The sequence below is a fragment of the Leptonotus elevatus genome, chromosome 3 (assembly GCF_054856555.1).
Source record: "Leptonotus elevatus isolate MCC_2025b chromosome 3, RoL_Lele_1.0, whole genome shotgun sequence".
NCBI classification, from domain to species: domain Eukaryota; kingdom Metazoa; phylum Chordata; class Actinopteri; order Syngnathiformes; family Syngnathidae; genus Leptonotus; species Leptonotus elevatus.
Window position 1 is genome coordinate 14,306,186 of NC_141241.1, and position 16,406 is coordinate 14,322,591.

Here is a 16,406-nt window from a genome sequence, read left to right on the forward strand (position 1 = left end):
TGCAAGTGAAAAAAGTAGAAGCTTATAGTCCAGAAATTACTGTAATTAGCATCACCATTGAATCTTCTCAGCTGCCTGATTGCCTCCACCTCTGAAAGTAAACTTTGATGTTCTCCTCTAAATGTTGCGTCTTCACTCAGCTTCAGTGTGCTAGACCTACGTAATGTTGACGAAAATCAAGGGATGTTTTTTTTTTTTTTTTAAATCTTACTGCAGGTGGATATTAATTATTATAATTAATTAATATTGATATTCTTATATTTTATTCAGATGTAACTGTCACGGGCATATAACATATAGCATGTTCATGCAATGTACTGTTGTTGTAGGAGAACAAACAATATTGTAATATGATGCTACTTTATATTATTGCATCAAGTTTTAGAATAGTATAACTTGGGGCGGCTCGATTAAAAAAAAAAAAAAAATAAAAAAAAAAAAAAATATATATATATATATTTAGAATTATTTTGGTAATAATTGAAATCAGGGTTAGGATGATCATTTATTTTTTTGGTACAAAAAAAACCTAAACCTAAAAATGTTTAAGACAAAATTCTTTGAAACACTATAATTATGCAAGTTCCTTTTGGATGAAACACAATTTATTAAATTTGTTTTTAAATTTTATAAAAGGTTCAAATGTATAAATTCTCTCAAAATTAGTATTATTTTTTTGACGATCATGCTAATTTTGTGTGTATAATTAATAATAATTATTATAATAATTGAAATTGTAATTGAATTTTAATTAATTGCACAGCCCCAGTATAATGTGTAGTATATGTTTCCATCTAATTGAACACCTCAGTAAAGGCATGTTTGTTAACTGAATAGGGTAGGTTAGGGTACGTGCACAGTAATGCACGTGCACAGTAATGGACAAATGGAGGGGTGGCTATAACAGAATAGTAGTTAGAGGATGACTTGAAAGAAATGTGCAACATCATGAGTGACGTTAGGAAGGCTTAATTTTGACCAATCATTTCAAATACTTACATAATGTAGTTCCTCTCCTACGCCAAAAGCAGTCACCGTTATCTGCAGTAAGCTTCCTCCTCTCGAAAGGAAAGATTTTTCACCCTGCCATTCCCTTCATCCCATTAGTCACGATTCCACATTATCTTTTAACCTAACTTCCCCCTCTTACGCAGCCAATGTAAATGTATTCTCTACGTCTTTATTAGTTATCACACAGTGCACGTCTTTGTTGAGGCCATGCTGCGCCGCCTCAACGGGAGCAGGGCGGGCATCCTCTGTTCCCGTGTCTCTCTCTTCGCTGTTATCATTCTTAGCAGACAAATAAGGGATGGACTGCGGCGCTTTGAAGTCCCTGTCGGCGCGGCTCTAATTCCAGCCTCAGTGCAGCGTTTAAAGGCCCTTTAACACGATGCGGACAGAGCCAGCGTTTGTCTAATTAGCGAAATGATGTTCTATTACTTCATCCTTTTAAATACATGCACTTATTTAGATGATTCGTTGATAAGCATCTAAGATAGTTGCTTGATTTAACACTAATTTCAGTCCTGTATCATTTCACTGTAATCCAACTGTGGTTGGACTGCTGTTACTTGAGAAAAAAAAATAAAAAAGCCAGAATGTAGTGTCTATTCTTTTACCAAACAATTGCCATCATAATTCAATATGTTACCAAAGGTGAGACTGTTAAAGAGAAGCGTGACATAACCTGGCTGCGAGCCCGGCTTTTTGGAGAGCTCACCGCCTCTCCTGTTGCTATGGTTACTTGCAGCAAGTTGTTGAGTGAGGACGGTTCCGTCATCAGCAGCGAATCAGAGCGGCGGAATTCCGTCCGGGGCTTGGCAGCGCCGAAAGTCACAGCACAGCAGAAAGCTAAAAAGGAGGAGACGCGCAAGAGAGACGGTGAGCGTCACACGCACACACACGGGGGTGTAAATACAAAACCATTCATGCTTCTTACCACAAGGTCATGTGATGATCACATCCTGATTTGTTCTCTACATAGAAAAGTATGCGTCCCTGCGTTTGTGATAGTAGAAACGTTACCACTCAGCTGTATGCAGAGATGGAGGTGACATTTTTGCATAAAAAGGACACATTAATAATACATATGCTGTGAACCTAGCCCCTTGGCATGCTATGAACACACATGTAGCATGCATGGAGAAATTGATTTAAACAGGCCCAGATTTTACACTCAGTAGATATATTTGTAAGATGAGGTCAACATTATTTCAGCGTATCAATCCTTTTGTATGCCATGAGATTTTTCAAATGTGAAGTAGGCGCCTTGGCTCAATAAAGGTTGGGAAATTACTGCTTAAGACGGCAGGCTAGTTGAGACGGAATAAACAGCAGCATGTCTGTTGGTTGCCGCCAAGTGCACTCCATTTTGCTTCATCTGCTTGCCTAAGAAGCAGGGTCAGGAATTCCATTTTCATGCCATGGACTGTTTTGTGTGATTCACAAAATACTGATGAGTTATTTGTAGTTGCTTTGTGAATGAATTCCTTTTCTGTTCTTCAGATCCATATGACACGTCCTCTGGCTCCCTGCAGCTTATTTCAATCAAGCCCATGACGGCTCAGCTGAACTACTCACAACGTGTTTCTTCTGACCATGACTCCTCAGCCATGCTAAATGGAGAGGTAATTTATTTAATTAATTTAACGAAATTTGTTGTTTGTGTCTTTTATAATGTATGTTTTGATTGCAAACACACTGTGAACACACATTTTTGTTTTCCTAGGTGTGGATCCCTTTTATAGGATGAAGGATGAACCTAAATCAATAGATAAATGTGCATCTGAATTAAATTCATTGAATTGATCTGATCTCTTATTTAAACATAGATGGGAGTCCTAATCCAGATGACATATTTAGTAGATTCAATCCATCCATTTTCATAATACTTGTCATTATGGTCATGGGTGAGGTGGGGCCTATCCCATCCAGGACTGGTTGTCAACCACTCGTTGGCTATATTTTGATATAATTTTTTACAAAAGAGGATTAGGGCCAGTGAAGAGAGAAAATAAAAGTTTGGCAGGATTCTCACTTTATTCTCAGAATTTTGTCTTTAAAGTGAGAATTCTGACTTTATTTTCAGAATTCTTACTTTAATCACATCATTGAGAATTGTCACAATTCTGACTTTAAAAGTCAGAATTCTGAGAATAAAGTCACAATTGTCACTTTAAAGTCAGCATTCTCACTTTAGGGTGTATTCAGACCTGCACTGTTTGGATTGCTTTAAACAGACCAGAGTTTGTTTCCCACGCTGATCCGGGCTTTTTGTGCAGGTCTGAATACACACAAATAAATCCTGGTGCGGACCGAGAACCACTTTTTGAGGTGGTCTCGATCTGCTTCCAAATGACATATGCGCCTTTTTGGGCTTAACAAGCCACCGTAGCCAAGCATCGCGGGGGGAATATTGCCCGGTAGTGAATGTTGTGCTAGATTTATTCATAATCATCCGTATTCTGTTTAGCCACAGTGTTGTCAGCATGTTGTGGTGGGCACGCGGAGCGCAACTGCTCCTTCGGTTACTGCGCGCAATCGACGACGCCAAAATTAGAAACAGCGTCGCGGAACCTCCGTTGAATGAGCTGCCATTGACGCTCGCAAATACCACAAATATGCAGGGCATATGCAGCACGTCGGAATTTCATGTTTTCCTCTATTTCCACACAGTGTGAATATATGAACCGCACCATACGAAAAAAAAATAAAGTCCGCTTTTGGTCCGGACCAAAATGGCGGACTAAAGGACTTTTCTGGTCTGAATACACTGTAAAGTCAAGATTCAAATAAGAATTCTCACTTAAAAGTTATAATTCTGAGATTAAAGGGAGAATTCTTAGAATAAAGTCCAAATCCTGCCAACCTTTTTTTTCCCTCTTCATTGGCCCTAATCCTCTTCCGTACAATTTAGTCTTGAATTAACCTGATTGTCATGTTTTTTGGAGCGTGGACATGTTTGGCATTTTGTGGAATTAAAGGAAAATTTTAGTCAGAATCAGAGTCAGAATCACAAGTATGTAAAAACACAAAAGGAATTTGTCTTCACAGTCACAAAACATATGAGAAACATGCAAATATACCAATGACCACCAGAGGGAGACAGAATGGGAAGCCTGGCGGTTCGCTAATTAGCACCCTGAGTTTCTTAGATGGAAAAAAAGTAATAAACATGAGGAAAAAGGTCGGGACAAAAAGGTTTTCGCTGTCCAATCCCATTATTTTAGCAATCCCATCTATCATGGATTTCATAGGTGTTAAACTTTCTGTACTCTTAGTGCTCATGTATTAGTATATGTCATGAGCTCAGTAACCCTATGTTAAGAACATTAACAAAATGACGTTTTTAAAATCATCTGTTTTTACTCTGCCCCTCTCTCCTCTACTCTCACAGGTGAATTTAGCCCTCAAGCAGCGGTCGGACATCGAACAATATAGGAACAAGCTGAGAATCAAGGCCAAGAAGAAGGGCTATTATGACATTCCTCCCATGGATGGCAACAGCTACAGTAGCCAGGCCCTCTCGCAAAGACAGCGGCATGGCCACGAGAGGGCGGAGCTTGACGAGGAGCGCAATTCCACCTATGTCAAGTCTCACGTGAGGTGAGGAAACATGGATGAATATTGTGTGAATAGAAAGCTAAATTTGGGATTCAAACTAATACAAAGAAGCACATACCCTATGCATTATATGGTACATATGTAGCCACGCTTGCAGACCCCCCCCAAAAAGTAAACTTTCATTTAACTGGTGTATTAAATCTATTTTACTATCACTTATTTCTGTGAGAAATCCTTCAGTGAAATCCACATAACTGCAATTAAATCATACTCTTCCCCCAACTTGTTTATGTTTTCTGGCATCATAAACCTCCTGTCACGCTCAAGGGACACTAAAACAAATGAATGGCTTTTAATTGATTTGTTTCTCAATGCGCGCTCTTTACTGCTAGGCTGTTCCAAATATACTAAAGCTGTGCTTAACGGCTCAGTTTCCTAAATTTGGAACCAAAACCTGCATAATCGGGGTGGAGAAATAATCCTGTAAAACTCTAAACACATGGTTTATCTTTTTGCTGTGGCTATTAGCTACTTTTTTCCCCGAATGTATCCTACAGGCACAATCAGGTAGGGCAGACATCGTATCGTAGCAGACAGAGCCTGAACAGTCCAAGTCCTGGAGGAACTGAGATGGATCTGCTTGTGATGAGGGAGAGACCCAGGAAAGGCATCCGGAACAGCGGCTATGATGTAAGCCAATCGAAATTTAGAACCTTCACTCCATTTAAGAAGCATTCATACTACATACTGTACTATATTTGTCATTCATCATATTTGTAATAGTCTTAAATTGTGTGTAACCCTTTTTAATCTAGTCACATGCATGGTACATTTTATTTTATTTTTTTAAATAGGCCAAAAGCTTATCAGACATGACATGTCGGTGCTAAATCTGTGTCTTCTTGGCCTATTTAACACTTCTAGCGAGACGTTGGGTGTTCAGGTGTGGTCACTGTGTGCACCAACAAGCTGCTGGAAGACAGTTGATTCATTTATAATCCCGAATGAACATTTATAAGGTCGTGATATATAATGCATATCCGTCTGACTGCTTCACGCTGCCATCTTTTATTGTTCCATTATGGTTCCTGGCTCCCTAGTGTAATGGAGCAGACTCTCCCTCCTTGTGTTTTTACTGTGAGCTGTTCTTTTGTAAATCATAAGCAGTGATATCAGTGGCTTAAATGCCATTGCCCACCTCTACCCACCTCCACCTTTGCTTTTTGTCCATTTTTAGAAAGAGAGATAGCTTTGTAACGTAACTTAGGGGTGTCAGACGATTATTTTTTTTTTAAAATCGTAATTAATTGCATGTCTTCAATAGTTAACTCACGATTAATCACAAGTTTTATATTAAAAAGTACAATAAAATGTTTTCATACTCTTGTTAACATAAAAGTGGAAACAAATGTTAAACTAATAGAAATATAGCTGTATCTTTGAGTCATTGATATTGATAATTTCATAATGATTCCTAAAATTGAGTTCAAATTAAAAATATGTACTGTACTGTAAAAAACGAGTGTGATATTGATTTGTGTAGGTAATTTTTCTGCCACTGGATGGCATAATTGCATTTGTAAGACGGTGACAGCTCAGTGCATTTTTCTTTTCATTTTAAGCACTATGTAATCTTTAACATGAAGTAACTTGTGAAATTCTGCACATTTAAATTTTTTGAAAATACAACCTGACCCCATAGTCTCCACAAATATATGTATTATTATTGAATTTATTACTGCAAAATTTTGACGTGGATGTGTCTGCTGCGTTGTGACTATAATTCCCCCAGTACAGGCTTTCCAAGTAGGATAAGGGGTGGTTATTAATTGCGCGTAAAAAAAATGATGTTGAAGTGATAAAGGAACGTTAAATTAACTCAAAATTAAAACACAAATTTTGACACCCCTAAACTCACTCATTAGTGTAATCCAACAGAATAGAGGTATTATTAATATGGCAATCTATATGACAATTTTTAATGTCTGCCATCCATACTGATTTTGTACATTAAACTCCATACTGAAGTTATGACAAATAAGACTTTGATTAAAGAAGAAAAGCTCGATAAACCATTTAAAGATACTGACCCTTCAAATTATATTTTCTTTTCATCGCTCACATGCTTTTTTTTTTTTTTCAACCTACGCAGGGCCAGGGCCCCTCCCTCCCTCCCCCACTTTCCCAGCCTTGTTGATTACAATGTGCCCAGTGTGTAGCTGCAGATGTTTCTCCCTTTTCATGTTCCAGGGGGGACTGATTTATGAGGTGCACGACGGCAGGTATCCCATGGCAACCTTTTATTTGCACAGGAAGTAGGGCAGCCTCTACTTTCATTTCTTACCAAATATATAGGCTAGGTGTTTTGAAAGAGAGAACTGTGACACGTATGGAGCGATGTTGAGGAGAAAAACATATGGGATCATGATTGAGCTGCGGGTTTGTTCTCAAATCTATATCTATAGTTATACATGTATGTTTCCATGCATTACTGTCAATACTTTGTCAACATCCATCCACTTATTGGCTGTATTGATTATTCTTTACAGATTGCCCGCAATGGTGTGATTTGTGTTCAATAGCTTTTGTGTTGCCTCAAATGTTATGCATTTGGAATTTGACAGACTTTCTTGGACTATTTGTTGCAGGAAACACACAATGTTTTTACCATGTGATTTAGTACGTTTATAGTTGATTTTCATTGATTTTCACATGTCATGTTTATCACAGACCGAGCCCGAGTTGATTGAAGAGACAAACGTGGACCACTTAATGGATCCGAGGGGCTTCGGGTACGGCCGCGGTCTGAAAGGCCAGTCACAGACGTCCACCCTGAGCTCACAGCCATCCATTGATGAAGTGCGGCAGCAGATGCACCTGCTCCTGGAGGAGGCATTCAGCCTGGCCTCGGGGGGACACTCCACTTCCGGGAGGCACTCCCACCACCACCGCCCCCCTGCTGATCAATACGCCGTTCCAGCTTCGCTTCCCTATGCAGATGTGGTGACCAGTGCCCCGGGTACAATCAGCTGTGGTCGTGGGGGACTTCAGTGGAGCCCGTCTTACGGAGAAGATGTGTACCAGTGCAGTTTACCCAAACCAGTAAGCAGGATGAGATAATATAGTGTCTCTAAAGCCAGGGGTGTCCAAGCTAGGGCCCCGGGGACATCTGCGGCCTGCCGCCTGTTTTTTAGAGGCCCCCATGCAGCTGTGACGATAGTCACATAAATTGCCTGGATCGTTCTATATACTTTATACACTTGGTGACAGGTAGTAGAAAAGTAGAAGATAATATCATTTGTCACTTCCTTGCTTTCCACCAATCAGACATCATTTATCAGAATTTTTGGAGACATAAGCTGTCATTTGTGTCCTTGCCAGCAAGCTGAATTCTCGCGGTATTTGTTCACAAGTACGACGAGAATACATCTTGTGCCGCTCCCGCTGATACGTTTGCAATTAGGTTGGACCAATCAGATGTTGTTTAGGGCCGGACATGGAGCTGTGACGAAACCAGGAAGTGCAGATGCCGGGGGAAACAAACAAACCTAACAGACGAATGGACGCTGAAATTAATTCTGTTCTTGCGGAATTAATTGCTGTTTCCTTGTTGAATGTTGAGCAGGGATAGGCGCTTCGTGCATTTTTATCTGGTAAAGATGTTTGTGCTTTTTTTTCTTTTCTTCCCAAGACGACATTTTCATCCGTTGTCGTGGTTGGTCAAAACCTACGTGCAAAAGATGTCGCATCGTCCAATCAGCTCGAAGTATTGTACAGCAAGTCCCTCCTTTCTCGAACGGATCTGTCGAGTGAAGTTCCAGATTAATAATGTGAAGAACTCCCTTAAGTGAATCACAATTATCAATCTGATTTGTGAGGTTACGTCCTTTTTTTTTGCTTCGATTTGCAAGCAGAATTTTTTGATACAAGTGCAGCACTTCAATCAACTCAGAAGCAGCAGTTTAGCCGATAGAGATCAAAGAAGAGGCTTCAAACTGTTAACTCATTCACTCCCAGCAAGCACAAAAAGTATATTTCTCGTTTTGCAGCAATTAGCATTAGAATATAGCTAAGTTTCATCACTATTCACAAATCTGTTTAAAACACTCGGAAAAAGAGCGTTTTTGCAACATGGCCCTGGTTCAGCTCTTATACTCTGCTGCCACCTGCTGGGTTTTTTTTCTTAATAGTTACCATTTCAGAGGCTGCATAAAGCCTTCTGTATGCTTCTGTAAAAAAACAAACGTATAAATATGTTTTTGGGACCATGGTAATGTTTAAAATATAATGTTTTTACACGTTTTTGGGAGCAAATGAGTGAATTACTACACCTAGTTGATGTATATTGTCAAACTAAACATAAAACAAAGAGATGTATGTATTTAAAACAATACTCACAGGCTTATATTATTTATCCTCAACAAAGAACCACTAATATTACAGCGAATTTCAGAGAGGCTGTGACTGTTTCATGAACTCGTTTATATTTTGGACAAACATAAATTTAACGTAGTCTATTTGTGCCTGATAAACAATATGAACCAACTCGTTCCAGCATCTGAGTGACCTGACTAAACACATTGACTGTTTCTCAATATCTAGACTGCAGAGTACGCTCGCGTTAGCGCTCCTTCCCATGAATGTACTTCCCATGAATGTTTGTCTCTTTGAATTCGGAACGGCAACATGAAATGTATCTCATCCCAGTCTTCACAAGTAACCAACCGATGCATCCTTGGTTTAAGCTAGCAGACAACAACAACAGGCTATTCCGCACATTGTTGGTTTATGCACGCTTTCATTTGGGCACGGACTTGGGCAGCGGCTGATGAACTCTCACAAGGCCGTAAGAACAGACAAGAACGCTGATTTAAAAAATAGCTATTAGAACCTTCATAATGTAGAGTGATAAACGCGATATTTGGCAACCCCAGTCACCAACAGGCGCACGCATGCAAAAGTTTGCACACCCCTTTGCTAAAGAAACCTGTTCATGTGAGATTCTCATCATCTCTTGTAGGCCTTTCACTTCACCCAGCTGCCTGATCTGGCAATTAGCTCTCCTCCTCCTTTACCACCTCGCACTGGACCACCTCCTGGCACCTCCTTAAGACGGTAATGCTCATTAGGTTTCACTCAAATGTACACATGCTGTCTGTTGCGTAGCTAGCAAAGATACCCATTCGCATCTCTTTTCCGGGACTTGATATTCTCTCGGTAATGTACTGTGACTAGTGTGATTTCAGGCCCTGTATACATTTTAATATTGAACTAGTGCAGTGAGGTATGGCAAGAATGTTAATGAGCTAATTGCTCATCCACATGGAGCGGGTCTGCCCTCTAGTGGCAACTGTTTATTAAAATTCAGCATTTATGCCTCTGCAATCCCGCTCAGTTCCATCTCTGACCTGGGGCCCAAGGGAAGAAGCGCTCAGACATCTGTCACTGAAATGCAGACTTCACATGACAACAACCTGTACGGGCCAAGTTCTCGGGCAGCACTCCCATCCATCACTATAGAGCAGCCTGTGTCCAACTACTCAGGTGAATGGATAGTGAACTAAGGTGACATTTAAAAAGTAAGTCATGATGCGGTTCCCCACTCTTCATGTTCACCCTCTGTCCTGTGCTCTCCTCAGGAAACCCAATAACGGCCGTTTATTCCACCCCAGCCAGCAGGCCGGGCTACTCGGACTATTTTGTCTCCGCCTCGCCCACTTCCTACCACAGTCCCTCTTGGATGTCTTATCCTCCAGAACCGGAAGATGTGTCGCATCAGTGGGCAGACTCAGTACGACGATTTTAATTCATTGAATTAATTTGTTTGTTTGTAAATGCGTATTTTAGTGAGGAAAAATAACACTCTATAATAGTGTGCTTCATTAAAAACATACTGTAATGACATGATCAAATAAAATGAAAAATAACTAAACACTTTTTATCACACTGCATAAATTGAAAGGCCATTGTGCTCCTCTTTCTGGTCTGAAAGACAATGGCCGTTTCTCCATATCATACATTTTTTGTAATTAAATTTTTATGTTTTTATTGAAACTCTGCTTTTAACAATCACAGCATTGGCACATCAATTCAATCTCTATCTTTGCTTATTAACATTCACAATTATGTCAAAACCAAACAACAATTCGACATAAAAGACGAAACCCAAAGGCCGTTTCTCCATATCAAGAAAACAGAGTACGTTCTTGTGACGCAACGAGTCGGGTCTTGGTAAGCCCGGTCTCAAGAACGTACTTCCCAAGCACGCATATCTCGTTGGCATGTTTCCGTAATTCATCGCCGTTTTATCATGTGACTAGCTTTCAATCAATTTGTACTACGTCTTCGATGTTTCAAAATGTGTTTGTACAAAGTCGATGGGTTAAAAACCTTACTTACATCCTTGTGATTTTGTGAGACGTCATCAATGGCGGGCCAAGTAGTGTTCCAATCAGAGGTATGCATAAGCCACGTCATCTTTTATGAGTGTAAATAATAACTATTTAACGTGTAATTTACAACTTTATTAAATCTAATCCTTTTTTTTAACATCTTAATTAAACAGCTTAAATTTACAATATTATATAAATATATTAATATATATTAAATATGATTTACTATATATTCAAAGATAATTTTTTTTATAGATGAATCAGATCAAAATCAGTGTCTTTCCAGAACGTCTTTTCCCCCCAATATAACCCTAAATTGGATAAATACGGACAAGAATGCAGATTGAGAAACGACCACTGTTAATTGAGAGCCCTAAACAACTGTGATGTCATTTTCAGTTGACAGCAAGTGGCAAAATGGCCGCCCCCCAGAGGTGTGTAAGAATAGGTGATTTTTGCTACTTAAATCATATTGTACAAACACAATATTAATCACAATGCCGTGTGTAGACTAGTGGGGGCACATACAACATATTTATATAAAGAAAATATTTCCGTTGATTCCCCTTTTAAAAATTTAAAGCTATTTAGCATTAGCATTAAGCCTGGATGGACTGTAAAAATAAGATAAGTGGTTATTTGAAATACACAAGTGTGAATTTCAACTGTAAGTGGTAATAAACTGCTTGTAGCAAATTCTAACTGCCGAACTTTTGCTGTTGTGAAGTGAGTTCAGTCGCTGCCACTAAATAGCGCCTATTCAGACAGTATCTCAAGATTTTGCTCGCAAGTCAAAGCAAAAAACAAACAAACAAAAAAACAGCATCTCGCATCTTGAAAAAATAAGCAATTTCCAAGTGTTTGTTCACACCAACATATTTTGCTACCTTAAAATGGAAATAATTATTTGTCAATGTCAAAACAACTGACGAAACAAATGGTGAAGATAGCATTTTATGCTCAGTTAAGGTAATACGCTTTTAAGTGTTTTGGATTATATCAATAATGCTGGATTTCCTTTTCTTTCTTTTTTTATCCTTTTTTTTCCAGCTTCCTTTGCCAGGTTATGTTGAGGCTTTTCCTCATCCTCGCTACCCACAGGGGAGCCCCTCCATCCTTCCTCTACAGTACACTCAGACTCTTGACCAACGGCCCGCCGCCCAGAGCACGGCGTCCCAGAAAAGCTCGCAGCAGGTGGAGATGGACACGGACAGCATTCCCCTGAGCAACCTCTCCACCTCTGCACTTGTGCACGCTATACGGCAAGAAGTGGCCAAGCTGGCAAAGAAGCAGAGTGACATGTTTGACTTCTAACATGGATCCTGCCACCAGGCCGCCCGTGACAGACTCATGAAAGTGGCACGCTTTCAGACTGATTTTTGATGTTTGTACTCTAAAATGAGCAGATCTTATCAACCCCCATTGACTGATTGATTTATTTTCTTACGCCAGTCAGCGGCTGTCAAAAAGCAACAGAGCAATTGTGGTTTTATTTTGGAGAGGAAAATCCCACCTCTTGTAATGGATGTCTGTGACTGCACACATGTCATTGTAGATATGTCTATAGTACGAGCATACAGTATGGGGAGGAAAATATGCTTATTTAAAAGGAAGTGAAAAGTCCAAACAAGCATTGTTTTTACTAAAAGGACCCAACACTTCCTGACAGCCTGTCTGTATACAAGCATGTAAGACGATATTTTATCTCATCTGATGGCGTCTTAACAGATTTGGTGGCCTCACCGTCGGCCCTTTTTAAGCATCGCAGTATCATAACCAGCTGCCTCATCAGACTCAACAATTCCAGTATGTTTAATTTGGTCTTTTATCATCAAGTTAGGACCACCATAAAACCCTTGTTGAGGAATAAAATAAAAAAAACATTAAATCACCGCACGCATTTAGGGATTCATCTGAGTGGAAGAGACACTCGTACTTTACTTTGGGGATAAAAGCCTTCATGGGTAATGCTAAACTCAATTGTTACTGCGGAATTGCTGTCTGGGGATCATAAAGTGAGTCTGGGTGCCAATAAGTGCTTGGAGGTTTATAGCAGGGATGCTGCGTAAACATCCTGGTGCTACAGATTGCCTCCTTGCGATGTAATATTGCTAATAACATGCAGGGCTGTATAGCAATGGTATTAGAAGAACACTTTGAGTTGTGAAAAGGGATTTGACTCAAATGTATCAGTCACATTTCACTTTATCACTGTCTCCCACTCCTTAAATGTTTTGTGCTCAAGCATTCTGCGCAAGTTGCCCCCGAAATCAACCTCCCAACTATTAAGGTGTGAACTGAACAACATACAGTCAAGTCATGTTTGTGAACATCAGCAGTGAATGAAGGCTCATGGCGGAAATATTCAACTCAAGGTTTGTACATGGTCATTGGCTGAGCTAACAAAGTAAATGAACATGAGCTCAAACACTCAAAAAAAACATTGTCTTTTTGTCTTCCATGACTGATTTTCTCATTTACAACTAATCTGCTCATTTAGTGGAGTGTGAGACAGAGTGAAAGCACTAATAGCCTATGTGATTAAACTTAAATAAAAGCGTTTTTTTGTTTTTATAAATGATCAGCATAACGCTGTTGCCTTCTCCCTAAAAATGTCATTTTCCACAGTTGATAAGTGGATTTCTCACAGCCAGGTGAGAAAGCATGCCGACTGCCGCTGAGAGAAATTACATTTGTAGAACACAATTTGTGACAATATGTGATTTCCTTTCAACAAGCGTCTCTATCTCCAGGTTCCTCCAGATGACGGGGACGGCAAAATTAAATACATCATACATAGTTTATCGGATTTTTTGTCAAACTGAGATTGCGTTTGGACACTCTTGTAGAAAGAGTTTAGTGTAAGTGTGTGTGTGTGTGTGTGTATGTGTGTGTGTGTGTTGGGGTGGGGTGGGGGGGTTGCATTAGACCCGTAAATTCCTCCTCCATCACAATCTATCACTGTCTACATCAGGGGTGCTCAAGTTGGGTCCTTGAGAGCCCCTATCCAGCCTGTTTTCCATGTTTCCCTCCTACAGCACAGCTGAATCTAATGATCAGCTAATCAGCAAGCTTTACAGAAGCCTGATAACGATCCTGATCATGAATCAGGTGCGTTAGTGGAGAGAAACATGGAAAACAGGCTGGATAGGGGCTCTCGAGGACCCAACTTGAGCACCCCTCGTCTACATGGTGTGTCAGAAGGATTCAACGATGCAACTCACATTTCTTTTTAAATAATGTTTTTGAAAGGGGAAGTAAAAATAGTGTGGTTGCACAACTGTGCACACCCTCTACTGGGTATGAAGTTCCATTCATAATTAACTAATCACAATCAAATTCATGTTAAATTGGAATCAGCACACACTTACCGACAGTGAAAGGGTCTCTGATTGACCCAAAATAAAGTTCACATGTTCTATTTCAGACTCTTTTTTTTTTTCCAGTTCCAGCTGAAGACAGCCTTTACCCTGACCTGACACCCAGCAAACACTTCAGGAGTGAACTATAATGGTGATTGAGACACTGTGTTGTCCAATATAATACAACATTCAAAATAATGATGGTCGTATAGTATTTTAACGACACTGTCATGGAGGGATTCAAATTAGTCACTTTACTAGACGTGTAGTTCTACATCTGTCCACCAGGGCGTAGCATCGCACCGTACAAACAATCGCCAGCATTAAGCGCGTCCTTGGTCCAACAGTAAACAAAAAGTTAGTGCGTGCCGAATTAGATCATTTAAGAGTAACATGTAATATATTCTGTTAGATTTAGTATTTAAGATGTGTGTGTTCTTTGTGTCAGTATATACTAATGGTCAGTGTATAATGTAGCCGAGTCAAATCTTTATTAACTGGGGCAAATTTTTTGAAACAAACAAACAAACAAACAAACAAACAAACAAACTAAATCGATAGTGTAGCATCAACTAGTGGCCTCTGCAGTTAGCTCTAAGTGATGCTGCACAATAATGCATCACTTTGTCCATTAGAACAAATTAGAACCGTTCCTCGAATGGACGCTTCATTTTTTCCCATCAAGAATAACAGTGCAATTAGGATATCTTTAATTACCTTACCAGGGTTTTTTCCTAGCTCAAATTAAGGTACATGTGGTGGACAAACATTCTGATCATGTGCACGCATAAGAATTTAAATGATTAACATGAGCATTAACAATCATGTAATTTCTGCAATTAACTTAATATAAATAATTGACATTCAAACCATCAAAATAGCCACACCCATTCACAGCTAAAGTGGTGTGACCACGTTTGCTTTCATTTGAAGCAGCCTTCCACATCTTTGTGGTCCATATTTATCTGCCAAAACATGCTGCAGTGTCCCCGCTAAAATTCCCTCTAAAATACAAAGACACAATAAGCAATAATAATGATTTAAAACAACAAAAAACGTTTTTCTTGAGGTGACATTTAGACTAAAGTGTTTTTCCTCGTCACCTTTGTTAATGCATTTATTTTTCTTCTGTACGGCTGCCACACAAGAGCAGCAGCATTTGCTGCTGGCATATACAGTAATGCAAAGCACTCATACCTTACGTCTGAGCCATGCAAGTACATTTGTCACACATTTGACTTTGAGCAACTCTTACACAGGGACCCTGTGAAAGCGGACAGTTGGAGTCGGGAATCAAACTGCCAACCTGCTCTTCCAACTCAGCTGCCGGCAAGCAAGACCAGCATGCTGCTGTTGCCCTGCTGGTTGCTGGTGACAGCAACAAGATCAACATGAAAACAAAACAATTGGCTGGTTATGTTACGTTGGTTAGCACAGATGCTAGCTAACAGTTTTGCTGTTTCCTTCCTTCCTTCCTTCCTTCCTTCCTTCCTTCCTTCCTTCCTTCCTTCCTTCCTTCCTTCCTTCCTTCCTTCCTTCCTTCCTTCCTTCCTCCCTCCCTTCCTTCCTTCCTGTAACAGAGAATTCACTTTTTTATCCTGTTAGCTACTAATGTTAGCTTTGGGCTAATATGTATTGATACTCCTCAATTGAAACCCTTCACTTTAAAACAATACTTCCCAAAAATAAATCACATATACTTTGTTAAAAAAGTAAACTATGTAAAACACACTTGCAGTAGGAAATTTCTCCTACAGTCTCCTACTTCTCTTCTTTGACAGTTTTAGATATGACTTCCGAATATTTGCAATAAAGGGCAGCCCACCTCAAATGCCCTTAAAACTAGCACACAACGAGTGAAACGCTGGACAGATAATAACAGTTTTCACGATGCCAGAGCTTTTTGAGACGCAATTCGGCGGAGGTGACCGCCTGCGAAGTTTATGCAGGAAAAACACCAGGTTCCAAAACACCCTAATTTGATTAGCATTTCCACTGTCGGTGTGTACGTGGGGTGCCCTTAGCTGCATGAGCTCCGAAAATAGCAGGGCAGCAATTTCAACATTTACAAAAACCACAACTGTACAGT

At 39.8% G+C, this 16,406-nt stretch overlaps 1 protein-coding gene across 2 annotated transcripts in view; it reads left to right on the plus strand.

The window, feature by feature from the left end:
• The window catches only part of kiaa1549lb (KIAA1549-like b), a 58,277-nt gene extending 44,762 nt beyond the window's left edge, over positions 1 to 13,515 (plus strand). For both annotated transcript variants that reach the window (XM_086072110.1, XM_086072111.1), the window contains 9 exons: positions 1,751 to 1,881; positions 2,506 to 2,627; positions 4,397 to 4,605; positions 5,121 to 5,253; positions 7,294 to 7,665; positions 9,584 to 9,678; positions 9,959 to 10,107; positions 10,203 to 10,354; positions 12,006 to 13,515. In XM_086072110.1, the coding sequence (XP_085928236.1) occupies positions 1,751 to 1,881; positions 2,506 to 2,627; positions 4,397 to 4,605; positions 5,121 to 5,253; positions 7,294 to 7,665; positions 9,584 to 9,678; positions 9,959 to 10,107; positions 10,203 to 10,354; positions 12,006 to 12,269 (1,627 nt within the window). In that variant the 3' untranslated portion in view covers positions 12,270 to 13,515. The remainder of the gene's footprint in view (positions 1 to 1,750; positions 1,882 to 2,505; positions 2,628 to 4,396; positions 4,606 to 5,120; positions 5,254 to 7,293; positions 7,666 to 9,583; positions 9,679 to 9,958; positions 10,108 to 10,202; positions 10,355 to 12,005) is intronic.
• The last annotated feature ends 2,891 nt before the right edge of the window (positions 13,516 to 16,406 follow it).